Below are 14,951 nucleotides of genomic sequence, written 5' to 3' on the forward strand. Positions count from 1 at the left end.
TGTTCAACATTGGTTAGTTGATTATCTTTGGCATGTTAGCAGAATTTTTCAAAATGAGTGGCAATTCTCAACACTAGTATCAATTCAGGTGAATTTAACTTGTATTAGAGAAACTACCCCACCCCGCATACACACATACACACACTTTTCCCTGGGGCAAAAGAACTTCTAGGGGATTATGGATTCTAAATGATGCCACAGCGTTTGATCAAGTAGAGAGATCTATAGTTAATAAACACTTTGCAACACATTCTTTGTTAATCATTCTTCGCAAAAGGGCTCATTCTTCTTTTGAAGATTTTGAGGATTTTTTTGTTTGTTTGTTTGTTTTTAGGGCATTGATTCTTTCTTACTCTCACCAGGTCATAAAGCCAAACTGTCCTCAGTCACCAGCAATTTTACTCCATATATCTAGCCTTCCAGAAGAGTCCTCCACGGTCACTAGAAAATCAGTGTTACTGAGCTCTTGCTACAGAGAACTATCATTTACTATTAATTTTACCTTTTTTCCTTTCTTCTCTCCTGAATACAGATTTAGGTACTGGATTTTTCTCTTATGTGCTTTAAAGAACCTTTTTTTTTTTTTAAAGATACGCAAATAGGCAGCTTTTTTCTTTTTTTCTATTTCATTTCTCAAGATTCAGTAGGACAACCTAGAGAAGAAGACAAAATTTGGAATCTGGATGATATAAAATCTTATACCTTGTCATATAGAGATTTTCATATGTGCTTAAGTTTAGATTGGGTGTTTGCTCAGTGTTGTCTTCAGTAGTTTACTTGTCTAGGCAAACAGTTCAAGAGAAAAGATTGAACAGCTATGTGTAGACAGTGCTCTGCTAGGCCCTAATTAACTTTATATTAATAAGCCTACTCAGTACCTAAAAATGGGGAAGGAACTTATGAAACAATATTGAGGCTTTTAAGTGCTAAAGTCTGTTGTATATTTTAAGTCCTTTGGGAAACATATCAGCGATGGCCAGTGAGGACAAGACACGTTGCCTAGAGGAGATTCCAGTCATAGCTGTGTGACTTTGGATCATTCACTTAACTTTGCTTGGGGTTCAGTTTTTCCATCTATAATATAAAAATGTCAGCCTATTTCCAAAGTCCCAGCCAGTTATACAGTTGTGGGAATCCCTGAGCTGTGACTGTTGGAATTTGAGTAGAGATGAAAGGAGGACTCCAGGTCAAAGGAGCAGCTTGAGTAAAGCCAAAGTCTCAGGCTTTAACTTGTGTTTTTAGATAGCTGGCTGTGAAAATTTAATGAATAAAGCACTATTATTTTCATTTATTGTACAGTGTAGCAAATGTACTACACTCTACAATACACTAAATGATTTAGTAATTTACATCAATAGAATATGAAAATCCAAATCGAAAAGTGAAAGAGAACATTTGCCTCATTCACTAGGCTTTTTATAAAGGCAGTGTTCCATTGTTCACCCTTGTCTTTTGCTTTGTCATTCAGTAATTTCTTCTTGCGTGTCTGTAGGGTCAATATTGGAAGCCATCAGAACCTCCGAATCCTGTCAATGAAAGGTACACACTTTGCCAGAACTGGGCTCGGTTTTCCTATTTTTACAAGGAGCAGCCTTTTAATTTGATTAGGTAAGTTTCTTACACAGAATCAAACTGACTAAAACTTGATTATGTGGTTTTTATTCACAATGGCATCGTATTCCATTCTTTTTACTACTATTCTCACCCACTACGTTTCCCATCTTCCCAGTTTTGTATCTACGCTACCATTTAGTCATTCATTTGTGAGCAAAATGCTGTTGTCAGAATGGTCTTAACCACAGTGCAGAGATAGCTTGATGGTTCAGAAGTTGGGCCTTAGCATTTAGGTACATGGGGTTCAAATCCAAGCTCTTTCTCTTAGAAGCATATAAATATGGTCAGGTTATTTAACCTCTATGAGACTTATATCTGTAAAATAGGAATAGCAATAGTACTTTCCTTATGGGGTTATTTGATAATTAAATGATATATGTATATTTTCTTAGCATGGGGTTAGCACTTAGTGTTTAACACAATAATTTTTTGTTTGTTTGTTTTCCTCTGCGTCTAGGAATTTAGAGGATAGAAGAAAGGTCATGTATGGATGTTTGTGTGTGTGTTGATCTCAGAAAGCTGTGAAGGCAATTGTTCTATTATCTCAATTCTTTAGACAGTTTCATTAGCTATGCAAGAAGACTATGGTTGCAGGTTCTTGCTTTGAACCATGACAATATTACATGCATAGAGGATGTTAGGAGACTCCTGCTATGATTTCAATAAAGAAACAATCAGGTTACAGACCCCTGGTTGCTAGTAGCAGTATTTTTACTCAGTGAGATATGCTTTTACTGCTCTGCTTGCACAGCATCACAGCCTCCTTTTTATGAGACTGATTTTCATGTCTACATCCAAACCAAGTGAAATGTTATTCCAACAGTTTCATTTAAGGCAAATAAGAGGGGAAATTTTTAAGAATAAATAGAAGGCAACTAGCATATAAACTGTGGTTTCTGTAAATCTTTATATAAACTCTTGATTGGATGGATATTTTAATTGTTCTGATTAATGGCCATTTAATTTTTTTAATTATAAAAGTAGGACATGTATCTAAAAAATTCCAAGCAATAAAGAGATGTGCAAAGTTTTAAGTGAAATTACACCTCCATTGAATTCCACAGAAGTAACTATGGCTATTTGGTAATAGCCATTCAGTCTTATTTTTATGTGCATGTGAAGTAAAATACATACACTTTTTTTTTTCCTGGAGCAATGGAATCTTTATTTACTTTTTTGCTAAGATTTTCTTTTATCACTAAATAGTATATTATTGGCATACTTCCCTTTGAGTACACACAGATCTATCTTGTGCTTTTTAACACAACACAGGGTACCATATTATAAATTTTGCATAACTTATTTGTCTATTCGTCTATTGAAAAAGATTAGGCTGTTTCAAACTTTTCACTATTACAATTAGTGCCCTTGGAGAATATTTTCATGGTATGTTTTCAAAAAAGCAAAGTTGTCAGAATGAGGTTTACATATTTTACATTGTTCAAAATATATTGAGAGTATTTAGCTGTCTACAGATGTTTCTGCTATAAATATTCCCCAAAGGTTTGTACTTATAACCCTTGATACAGACAAATGCATTACACCTCAGGTCAGTACCTTGTTAGCACTTGCTGATTTTCTTTTACAACAAAGTGGAAGCTCAGATTTTTCCATCAGATGGCAGTATCTAGCTTAAATTTAATAACATTTTAAACCTTTTCATCCTATTATTATAACTTTTCATTTATAGCAAATTATACTGCTTTTCCATTTCAGTAATGAAATAAGTTTTTAAATAAACTTAAATTTTTAACACAATTTAATGTAAAGAATTGATAGCTAGGTGTAAAGTTTTTAACTAGGTAATCGAAAAGACAAGAAAGAAAACACTATATTATCACACAGGGAGGAACTGCAGAAAACAGCTCTTATTCCTAAGGTTTCTTCTCAGTGATTATGTAGGGTAATATCCTTATTATTAGTAATAGACAATAAAGTATTTAAGGGTAAAGGACCATGATGTACATATTCAACCAACTTACTTGCAAGTGGTTCAGAAAAAGGCATGTATATATGGGGAAATATGATATATGAAGTGAGATAAAATGCAAATTCAGCAATATTTTTACAATAAAAGAATTAAAGGATATATGGGTATTATTTGAATTATTCTTGTAACTTTTTTATATATTTGAAATTATTCCAAAGAAAAATCTTTAATAAAAGGAGAGTCCAGAAATAGATCCACATATATATAGTCAATTGATTTTCAGCAACGGTGCCTGGTCATTCATTGGGGAAAGGATAGTCCTTTCAACATATGATGCTAGAACAAGTGGCTATCTACATGAAAAATGTGAATCTTGCTTCTATCCTGTACAAAAATTTAAATTAACTTGAAATGGATGAGAGAACTAATTGTAAGCGTTACAACTATAAAACTTCTAGGAGAACATATAGGAGAAAATCGTATGTGGTTTGGAGTTAGGCATGGACTTTTCAGATCAAATGCAAAAAGCACAATTTAAAAAATGTATAAATTTAACTTCATTAAAATTAAAAATGTATGCTCTTTAAAAGACAGTTACAAAAATAAAAAGGCAAAACACAGACTGGAGAAAACATTTGCAACACACATATCAATAAAGGACTTTTATTTAAGGAACTTTCGCAACTCAATAATAAGACAAAATTTAAAATGGACAAAAGATAAAAGATTCATCACCAAAGGAATATAATTATGGATTGCCAATAAGTACATCAAAAGATGTACAACATCTTTATTCACTAAGGGGATAAAAATTAAAATGTCATTAAGATGCCACCACACACACACTAGAATAACTAAAATCTAAAAGATTGGCAACAATAAGTGCTATCAGGGATATGGAACAACTTGAAATCTCAAACATTGGTGGTGGGAATGCAAAATGGTATAGCAACTTTAAAAAAACAACTTTGACAGTTTCTTATAAAGTTAAATATGCACTTTCTATTCTACTTGTCCCAAATCTATTATTAAAATGTTTATCATTGCCTCAGTGATTTGAGGTACCACCTTTATCATATGCTAGATTTCTATATGCAGTTGAATTGCTTTCTGGATGAAAGCAACTATTCTGTTGATCTAGCTAACTATCCATGCAGGCTATTTATTTAATTTAATTTTTATTTTATATTAGAGTATAGTTGATTTGCAATGTTGTGTTAGTTTCAGGTGTGCAGCAAAGTGATTCAGAAGGCTCTTTTAATTGTAGTGGCTTACCTCTAGTATGTTTTAATACCTAGTTGGGCTAATACCTCGTCATAGCTCTTACTCTCAGTGTTTCCTTGTACATTCTACATGTTTATTCTTCCATATAAACTTTAGTATCAACTTGTCTAGCTTGTTACTAAAAAAGATGGTTGGTATTTTTATGGGTATCAAATTAAGTTTATAAATTAACTTAGGTAGGCTGGTACTTTTTGTTGTTGTTGTTTTTTTGTGGTACGCGGGCCTCTCACTGTTGTGGCCTCTCCTGTTGCGGAGCACAGGCTCCGGTCGTGCAGGCTCAGCGGCCATGGCTCACGGGCCCAGCTGCTCTGCAGCAAGTGGGATCTTCCTGGACTGGGGCATCATGTCCCGGTCCCGTGTGCCCTGCATCGGCAGGCGGACTCTCAACCACTGCGCCACCAGGGAAGCCCTAGGCTGGTATTTTGATGATGAGACATTCTAATCAAGGAAAAGTTGTCAAGGGAAAGGTATGTCTTAGTTTAAGCCTACTTTGGGGTTTTTCAGGAGTGTTATAGAGTTATAAAACTTTCTTAAGTTTAATCCTAAGTATTTTATATTTTTGTTGCTATTATAAATTATGTATTTACTTACATGTTATATGTTATTGTCTTCTGAGTGTTAGTTTTATATTCTAATGCCCTGATGAATTCTTTATTGAATTAGTTTTATTGATTCATTAAGGCTATCGAGGTATATTATCATATAATCTTTAAATAGAAATATTTTACTTTTCTTTACCAATTCTTATGTCTATAATTATTTTCTTTTATTCAGTTAATTGGTTGATAATTACAGAACAATGTTGAATAATAGTTGGTGTCTTTGCCTTGTTCCTGATCTTACTGGAAATGCCTCTGGTGTGTCCTCATTTAGTAGGAAGTTCTTTGCCTTTGTACATTAATTTATCATCTTGCCTGGGGCCTTGGAGAGTTTTGTTTGCTTGTTTGTTTGTTTTAAAATCTGATTGTTTTAACACATTATGTCTTGGAATTGGTTGTTCTAAGTCAGTTTTCCCTGTTCCTGGTGGATCCTTTAACTATGTACCTTTTATTTTGTTTGGGTTTTTTTGTTTGTTTGTTTTTCTGGAAAGTGTTCTTGGGTTATAGTTTTAAAATATAATTATTTTCCAGTGCTTTGATTATTTTCTTTGGACTCCAGTTATCTGTATGTTTGGTCTTTTTTGCCTGTCTTCATATCAAACAATTTTCCTGAGACTCTTTTTACTTCTCTATGTCATTTTCATTCTTTTGATAGGTATCCTGTTTTTCTTATCATCTTTTATTAGATTTTCACTTGGTGTCCATGTATTCTCTTGAATACCTCATAATTTCATCATCAGTTCTGACATGATCTTATAGGGTTCTTCTCTTTCCTCTGTTTTTTGGTTTCTTTCATCTCTTGTTTTATTTATTCCTGTTTTTTCCCACTTCTTATTTTTATATTTCTGATATTTTCTTACATTTCCAGTTATTTATCTGAGAACATTTAATTCAGTTTGTACTGTTTTTTTACAGTATTCCTCATGTTCTTTTGGGAGAATTTTCATCAGCTGAAGCTCTTTGTTTCACATTTTCAGGGTTTTTTTAACATAATTTTGTATAGTATGCTCTGCTTTTTTCTGTTTGTGTTTAATTCATGGAGTTTCTAGCATTAGAGTACACTCTTCTGTTAGTTTATTTTCCTATTCCATGCAGTTTCTTTCATGGATGATATCCTGTGCTTGTCATGCGCTTTTTCTTTCATTTCTATAGAATCCTAACTCTCTCTCTTTTCTGCCACTTTTAAGAAGTACCATCCTTTATATCTGATTCTTCCCCAGAAACATTGCTTTTCTGAGGCTGCCACTTCCAGGCTTACTCATTTTCAGATCCCTTTCTTTTAGCTAGTACTATGAATTACCAAGTCCCAACATGTGTTCAGTATTATGGCATTTAGTTAGACTTTTTCCCAGGGATTATTTTGTCTGTGTTTGTCTAATGTCCCCACCCTACTTCACATGTTTTCCCTAGAATTTCTTAAGCATCTTCTTCACTGCTCTCTGTACTTCAGGTATGGCAGCTGGTAATAGGTACTCAGTTGGAACTGGGTTTATTTCTTTACTTACAAGTAATTTGAAGATCATGGTGTTCTCTGTCATGATGCTTGAAGGCCTATATCAGGTATGGTTTTATTTCCTCTCCTTGTTGATTTTATGGTTTTATGAAAGTTTTTTATGGGAAGACTTGTTAAAAATAAAAATATCCTTAAAAGTAGAAAGGAATTGTCTATAGATGCATAATTACAATGCCCACATTCCTTTAATGAGCATTTATTTAGCATCGCTAGATATCAGCAAGAGGCTAGGGCTATAAAGGTAATCAGAACGTGGTTTCCTAACACAAAGATATTTGCAGGAAGACACACAAGTGCATAATAATTACAGCAGAGTGATTCTCATGAAAGAACAGAGCACAGAGGAAAGAGCACCTACCTTTATGACAACCTCAGGGAAAGTTTCACAGTGATTATTCTTGAGTGTGTCTTGAGAGAAGTAGCAGGTTGCTAGGTAAACAAGTTAGTTAAGAATATCCCATGTAGAGAGAACAAGTAAAGAGCACTGGGCTAAAGAAGAGCATTGTGCATTTAGTTCTTCATTTAGGAGGCGTGGCTGGTAAGATTTGAATGTTTATCAGTAAAAAATCATGAAGAACACTGCTAAGATGAAAGGAGAAAACCTTTAAAGGAGGAAACGGTCATTGTTTAATCTTGTGCTTTAGAAACATTACTCTCTTGGAAACAGGACAGATAGTAGAAGGATGCAAGACCGAAGTCAGGGAAGTAAGGAGGCTGTTAAAATTTTCCAGTAATAGGGCTTCCCTGGTGGAGCAGTGGTTGAGAGTCCACCTGCTGATGCAGGGGACGCGGGTTCGTGCCCCGGTCCAGGAAGATCCCATATGCCGTGGAGCGGCTGGGCCCGTGAGCCATGGCCGCTGAGCCTGTGCATCCGGAGCCTGTGCTCCACAACGGGAGAGGCCACAACAGTGAGAGGCCTGCATACCACAAAAATAAAATAAAATAAAATTAAAATTTTCCAGTAATAGATATTGAAGGTCATATCCAAGGCACTGGTAACAGGAAAGAGGGGACTATGGATTAGAAAAAGGCTTTTATGGGACTTCCCTGGTGGTCCCAATGGTTAAGACTCTGTGCTTCCAATGCAGGGATTGCAGGTTCAATCCCTGGTTGAGGAACTAAGATCCCACATGCCTCGTGACAAAGCCAAAAAAAAAAAGAAAGAAAAAAAAGAAAAAGACTTTTATGACAGAATTTATTGGACCTAGTGGATTGGATATAGAGGGTTAAAAAAAAATGATGACTAGGGGTGCCTGGAAAGAGATTTAGAATATAGGATTTGAATTCCTAGATTTCACATATTTCATGTTATCTCTACACCAAACTTAAGTTCCATGTCCAAATATTTGTAAATATTTTTACTGCCTTTTGGGTACTGATCATTTTGTCAGATTAGATTATATTTTTTCAGGGATAACTGGGAATACAAAGGTTACCATCAGTGGTTTATCAGTCTTCAATATTATATGCCTTCTGATCCCATTTTTTCTTTCCAATTTAAGAGCTCCAAATAATTTTTCTGATATCATCTATTGGGATGGCTTAATGCTTATAATTAAAATTGATATACTGCTATATAGCAAATAGGTTAGAATATGTTTACAGTGACTATAATGGTGCTATTAAAAGCCAAAATAGTGTAATCGCTAAGCTAAGTTTCTCAGATGTCCATGAATTCATGGGAAAAATGAATCTCTTTAGACCAAATGTTTGCATTTTGTTCATTCATTCCTCAAGCCTATATTTATTTCAATTCCACCATCATTGTTTTGATTATTTGCTATGTCTCAGACTAAGTCCTGGGAATACAAAATTAGACCAGTGCCTTCTCACAAGATCTCACAACGAAGAATATTGAATGTCTTCTACCTATGAGATGCCCTGTTAAATGTTATGGGGCCACAGATGAGTGCAAAATCTAGCAAGTAAAATGGACAGGTTAAGAAATACCGTAAGTGTAAATAAAAGGCAAATTTTTCTAAAAAATTAATACTCAAAAGAAGTATTTATTCTCCTTATGTCTGATACTTTACAGAGTATCTCATATTATTGGCTTTTTCTCATTTTCTTTGTTTTGAATAATAAGAATTTAACATCTTAAACGTTATTTCAATAATATGTAAATAATATATACGTATTTACCATAATACAAATCTAAGACATGTCTCTTGCTTTTTGCATTCTTAAGAGATGGTTTAGTTGTTAATCTATTATTAAGCTCCTCAAGTCCAAAGTTTAGTAAAATTATTTCTATAATTCCATACATAATAAATGTTCATTTGAGAATTTCTCTTTTTGAGAATATTTTAAATACTAATTAAAGGTCTGGAGTTCTTGAGGACTTTTTTTTAATTCTCAAGGAATAAGATTCTTGAAATTTGAAAGGAAGAAAAATGTAGTTCTTTGAAATATCCAGTTTCTTTATGAATTCCCAAATAATTTTTTGGTTAAGCATATAGCAGTAATATTGATGTTTTACCTTAAAAATGATTGATTCTATAATTTTTAAAACATCAAATGGAAATAGACACGATGAATAGTAAATTTTCCCAAATCAAATATTTTTATTCTTTTTTTTAGATTTTGATGTTATGCAGTATTATAATAATTGCTATGTTTTTCAACAAAAACAAAAAAAAGAGAAAAAGCAAGTTTACTCATCCTGTGTGAGTGAACCTAAGGAAGTTGTAAATGGTAAATTAACAAGGGAATACAATGGAATTATAATTTAATTTCAAGTTTATGGTAATTTGAAAAGCAGAACAAGGGAAAACAACAATGTAAAAATGTTTATTATCACTGAAAATAATGAAAAAATGAAAGAATGAAAGATGGTACAAGCAGAGAGATGCCTGTTTCATTAGAAAAGATTAGAAATTTTGAAAACTGAAGAATGGGATATTCAATAAAATTAATATTGAGTGAAAAAAAATTAAAAACCTTCTCATTGGGAAATTAAGTTTATGTTAAATAAGTTTATGTTATGTAAAATTTAAACCCTTTATGTTTATATTTGCCTGTTTTTTGAGCATGTGTGGAAATTACAATTTAATAAATAGTGCTGTAATAGATTTTTATATATCATGCTATTAGAGCCCAAAAGGGATTACATCTCTCTGTCTAGGAAACTGTGGTAAGACTTCACGGATTTGGTGAGCTGAGCTCTACGTGAATAAGGGAGAAGATTAACCTATTTTGTGTTGTTTTTTTAAAAAACCTGGTTTTATGAGGCAGAGAAAACCTTGTTCTCTGGTTCTTTGAGAGATTCCTTAAGGAGAGAGTTGGTTTAAAAAACAACAGAAAAAAACCCCAAAACTTGGTTATAAGAGTTGAACATTTATTCCAACTAATGCTGTCACTTTTTAACTCTTTGTAAAGCAAGTGCTGAACTGTATATTTTATGGAACTTGATTAAACACTCATTTTTGATTCCTTGGTTTGCTCCTTGTCTTACAATTCTATAAGCATCCATCAGAGCTCCAAATTTAAAGGAAGATGGAAGTTCATACATACAACCACTCTCATCTGTTGTGGTCTGAGTACATTCTTCAATTTTAGAGAGAGATAAAGAGAAAGTCCATGCACAGATTGTGAATGTGATTTTGATTTGTTAATTGCTAGAAGAATGTTCTGCACTTTATTTCAAAACATTTAAACTCTCTTTAAAAGCTTTTCAAATTACCTGATTATTTCAAAAGTAGATCTTAACTTCCACTCAGTTGGCTTCTTACTTACATGTGTTGTCTCTTCTAATCCTTACACCAATTCTATGGCTAAGCATTATCCTGCATTTTATGATGTGGAAACTAAGGTTTAGAAAGTTTAGTAACTTTATCAAAATTTCACAGCTGGAAAGCAATGGAGCCAAAATTAGAATTCAAGTTTGTCTGCATACAAAACCAAGACTCTCAGGACTGTATCATTCTTACAACCTCTGATTCTCTTTTTACCCTCTTTCATAGGGATTATTACGGAGAAAAAATTGGCATCTATTTTGTCTTTCTCGGATTTTACACAGAAATGCTGTTTTTTGCAGCTATAGTTGGCTTAGCTTGTTTTATTTACGGCTTATTATCGATGCATGATAACTCAAGCAGGTAAGTGCAGCTGCGTTGCCCAAATAGAGAATCTTATGCTAACTGAAACTGTTGCTATTATTTTTCTGGAATTTGTGTCAGAATGTTTCCTATGGCAGCAGATAATTGATGTCTCTGAAAAAGACCCAAACATAGCAGCTACCCCTCACCTGGTGCTTTATGGAAAATTTGTTTTTAATGATGGGCTCTAAAGATTCTGTTCCTCAAAGCATGATTTGATCTACAAAAATTGCTAGTTCATTTCCCCTTGTGCCATATGTAAGAAGCTGTATAATGTTGTTCCAATAAAAGCAGCTTTGGACTTTCACCCAAACACATCACTTTTAATATAACTTTGCTCTTGGGAATCTCTGGCAGTCCGGTGGTTAGGACTCTACACTTCCACTTCTGGCGGCATGGGTTCCATCCCTGGTCGGGGAACTAAGATCCCACATGCCATGCCGTGTGGACAAAACGAAACAAGACAAAAACAAAACAAAACAAAACAAAAACTCTCCTCTTCCCTCTGCAGCACTGAGATCTGTGACCCTGAGATTGGGGGTCAGATTATCATGTGCCCACTCTGTGATGTAATGTGTGACTATTGGAGACTAAATTCTACCTGTTGGGCTTCAAAGGTATGTATGTATTGTGGTATGTTAAAAAGACTTGCAATTTCCCTCCCTCATTTGATACTAAGTAGTCTTTGTGATGTTGTTATTGTTTTACAGTTCTCCCATTTATTTGACAATGAGTCAACAGTGTTCTTTGCAATATTCATGGGAATTTGGGGTGAGTAAATAGTTACATAAAAACAGCTTTCTCCATGTTATCTGTTTTATGGCCATTCATGTAACATATACAGTTGGCATACCTTATAAACCAAAGGTGATTTTACATCTTTATGTCTTTGCTAGCATCAGTACACTGATGGAGTCCACATCAATGGTCATTCGTCTTGATCGTTGGTCCAGAAAGGTCTCTATTAGTCATCTGCTCATTTCTCTGAAAAACACTATAATTTTTGAAACTTCATATGTAATCAGATTACACTGTCAGCACTGTGGTAAAAACAGGCTCAATAAGTGCTTAATTCAGGAGAAATAAACATAAGTATTTGGTGGCTGGAGGATATTGAGTCATGGATACAAACTGGAACAAGACTCAAAAATTGTTGAGAGCTGGGCTTCCCTGGTGGCGCAGTGGTTGAGAATCCGCCTGCCAATGCAGGGGACACGGGTTCGTGCCCTGGTCCAGGAGGATCCCACATGCCACGGAGCGGCTGGGCCCGTGAGCCATGGCTGCTGAGCCTGTGCGTCCGGAGCCTGGGCTCCGCAACGGGAGAGGCCGCAACAGTGAGAGGCCCGCATACCACAAAAAAAAAAAAAAAAAAAAAAAAAAAAAATTGTTGAGAGCTAATACTCAACATTTGAATTTAAATTTCCGTCAAATTCTAGTTCCAGCTTCCAGTTCCATTTGGTAAAAATCTCCCATGTAAGGTGGAATTTCCCTTAATTTTGGAAATGTCCCAGTATCTCTTCTATTTTGTATCATGTGGGAAGTAGAAATGTTATGAAGTTATTCCTGCCATCAGTGAGGAAAGTATTTTCTGTAAGAGTAACTTGGCAAGAGGAGGCCTAAAGACTTCTAAAGCATGTCTAAAAATCTGGGGGACTCTGGTGAAAGATAGACTTTTTTCTCTCCAATTTAACAAAAAAAATCTTTAAAAAGCACAAGTGTGTGCATTTAAAAACTGGCCAAGGAGGGACTTCCCTGGTGGCACAGAGGTTAAGAATCCAGCTGCCAATGCAGGGGTCACGGGTTTGAGCCCTGGTCCAGGAAGATCCCACATGCCACGGAGCAACTAAGCCTGTGTGCCACAGCTACTGAGCCTGTGCTCTAGAGCCCGCAAGCCCGTGTGCCACAACTACTGAAGCCTGTGCGCCTAGAGCCCATGCTCCGCAGCAAGAGAAGCCACCGCAATGAGAAACCTGCACACCACAACGAAGAGTAGCCCCTGCTCGCCGCAACTAGAGAAAGCCCGCGCGCAACAACAAAGACCCAACGAAACGAAAAATTAATTAATTAATTAATTAAAAAAAGAAAAATACTGGCCAAGGGAACAAGGTAGCTTGATTCAGGCAATAGGACACCAACATTTGTGGGGGTGTGTACATGAAGCAGAGGTTCTTATGGGTTTCTCTTACTTCTGCTTGACTGCTATGGTCTGAAGAAAAAAGGCCAGATTCAAAGAGAGAATGGGAGACAGAGAAGTCTTACCCACAATTCTCCAGCAGCCTCCTCTGGTTAAGTTAGTATATGGACATCTCTTCATTATGTGGCTACCAAATCCTGCCTGTCACTTTTTGGAATCAGAAATGGATGATAGGTACACAAATTACAACAAATGTAGTAGTTTTCAATTCTTTCCATTGACAGAGATTGTACACCAACACTAACCTTATATGTCATAACAAATAGAGGAGCAATTATGCATAGAACACCCAGCAGTTGCAGTGAACATGGGGGTAAAGATATCACTTCAAGATAATGATTTTGTTTCCTTTGGATATATACCTAAAAGTGGAATTGCTTCATCCTATTATATTTATATTTTTAATTTCTCAAGGAACCTTCATATTGTTTTCCATAACAGCTACACCAATTTACATTCCCACTGACAGTGCACGAGGGTTCCCTTTTTTTTCAGTTTTGTTCTTTTGCAAAGGAATATCCAATTTTCTCAAAACCATTTATAGAAGAAATCCCCATTGAGTATTTTTGGCTCCTTTGTCAAATATTAATTGACCATAATATGTGGGATTCTTTTCTGAGCTCTTGATTGTGTTCCATAGGTCTCTATGTTTCTCTTTATGCCATGCCAAAAGTACCATGCTATTTTGATTACTATAACTTTGTAATATAGTTTGAGATCAGGAATATGATGCCTACTGCTTTGTTCTTCCTTCTCAAGATTGCTTTGGCTATTTGGAGTCTTTTGTGGCCCCATACAAATTTTAGGATTGTTTTCTCTATTTCTGTGAAAAATAGCATTGGAATTTTGATAGGGATTGCATTAAATCTGGAGATTGCTTGGGTAGTATGGACATTTTTATATTAATTCCTCCAGTCCATGAGCATGGGCTATCTTTCCATTTATTTGTGTCTTCTTCAATTTCTTTCATCAGTGTCTAGTAGTATACAGTGTACGTATCTTTCATTTCCTTGGTTAAATTTATTCCTGGGTATTTTGTTCTTTTTGATGTTATTGTAAATGGGATTATTTTCTTAATTTCTCTTTCTGTTAGTACGTGGTTAGTATATAGAAACACAATGGGTTTCTATATATTTATTTTTATCCTGGAACTTGACTAAATTTATTTATTAGTTCTAACAGTTTTTTGGTGGTGTCTTCAGGATGTTTTTTATAATTTCATGTTATTTGCAAACAGAGACAGTTTTACTTCTTTCCTTCTTTCTTACTAATTTATATGTCTTTTATTTATTTATTTATTTTTGACTAATTGCTCTGGCTAGGATGTCCAGTACTCTATTGAATAGAAGAGGCAAGAATAGGCATTCTTGTCTTGTCCCTGATCATAGAGGGAAAGCTTTCAGCTTTTCACCACTGACTATGATGGTAGCTATGGGCTTGTCATGTATAGCCCTTATTATATTGAGGTACATTCCATTTATACCTATATTTTTGAGAGTTTTTATCATGATGGATGTTCAGTTCTGTTAAATGCTTTTTCTGCATCTGTTGAGATGATTTTCTTTTATCATTTATTTTGTTAATGTGGTATACCATGTTGATTGATTTGTGGATGTTGAACTATCCTTGTATCCCTGGAGTAAATCCCACTTGATCATTGTGTATAATTCTTTTAATATATTGCTGAATTTGATTTGCTACTCTTTTGTTCAGGTTCTTT

The 14,951-nt window shown here is 34.8% G+C and overlaps 1 protein-coding gene across 1 annotated transcript in view; it reads left to right on the forward strand.

The window, feature by feature from the left end:
• The window catches only part of ANO5 (anoctamin 5), a gene marked incomplete at its 3' end in the record, with an annotated part of 64,054 nt that overhangs the window by 19,799 nt on the left and 29,304 nt on the right, over positions 1-14,951 (forward strand). The window contains exons 3-6 of the mRNA XM_082845004.1: positions 1,493-1,608; positions 10,903-11,037; positions 11,549-11,654; positions 11,748-11,808. Coding sequence (XP_082701130.1) covers positions 1,493-1,608; positions 10,903-11,037; positions 11,549-11,654; positions 11,748-11,808 — 418 coding nt within the window. The remainder of the gene's footprint in view (positions 1-1,492; positions 1,609-10,902; positions 11,038-11,548; positions 11,655-11,747; positions 11,809-14,951) is intronic.

Source organism: Leucopleurus acutus, assembly GCF_964270905.1.
Source record: "Leucopleurus acutus genome assembly, chromosome: 8".
In the NCBI taxonomy this organism is placed as follows: Eukaryota; Metazoa; Chordata; class Mammalia; order Artiodactyla; family Delphinidae; genus Leucopleurus; species Leucopleurus acutus.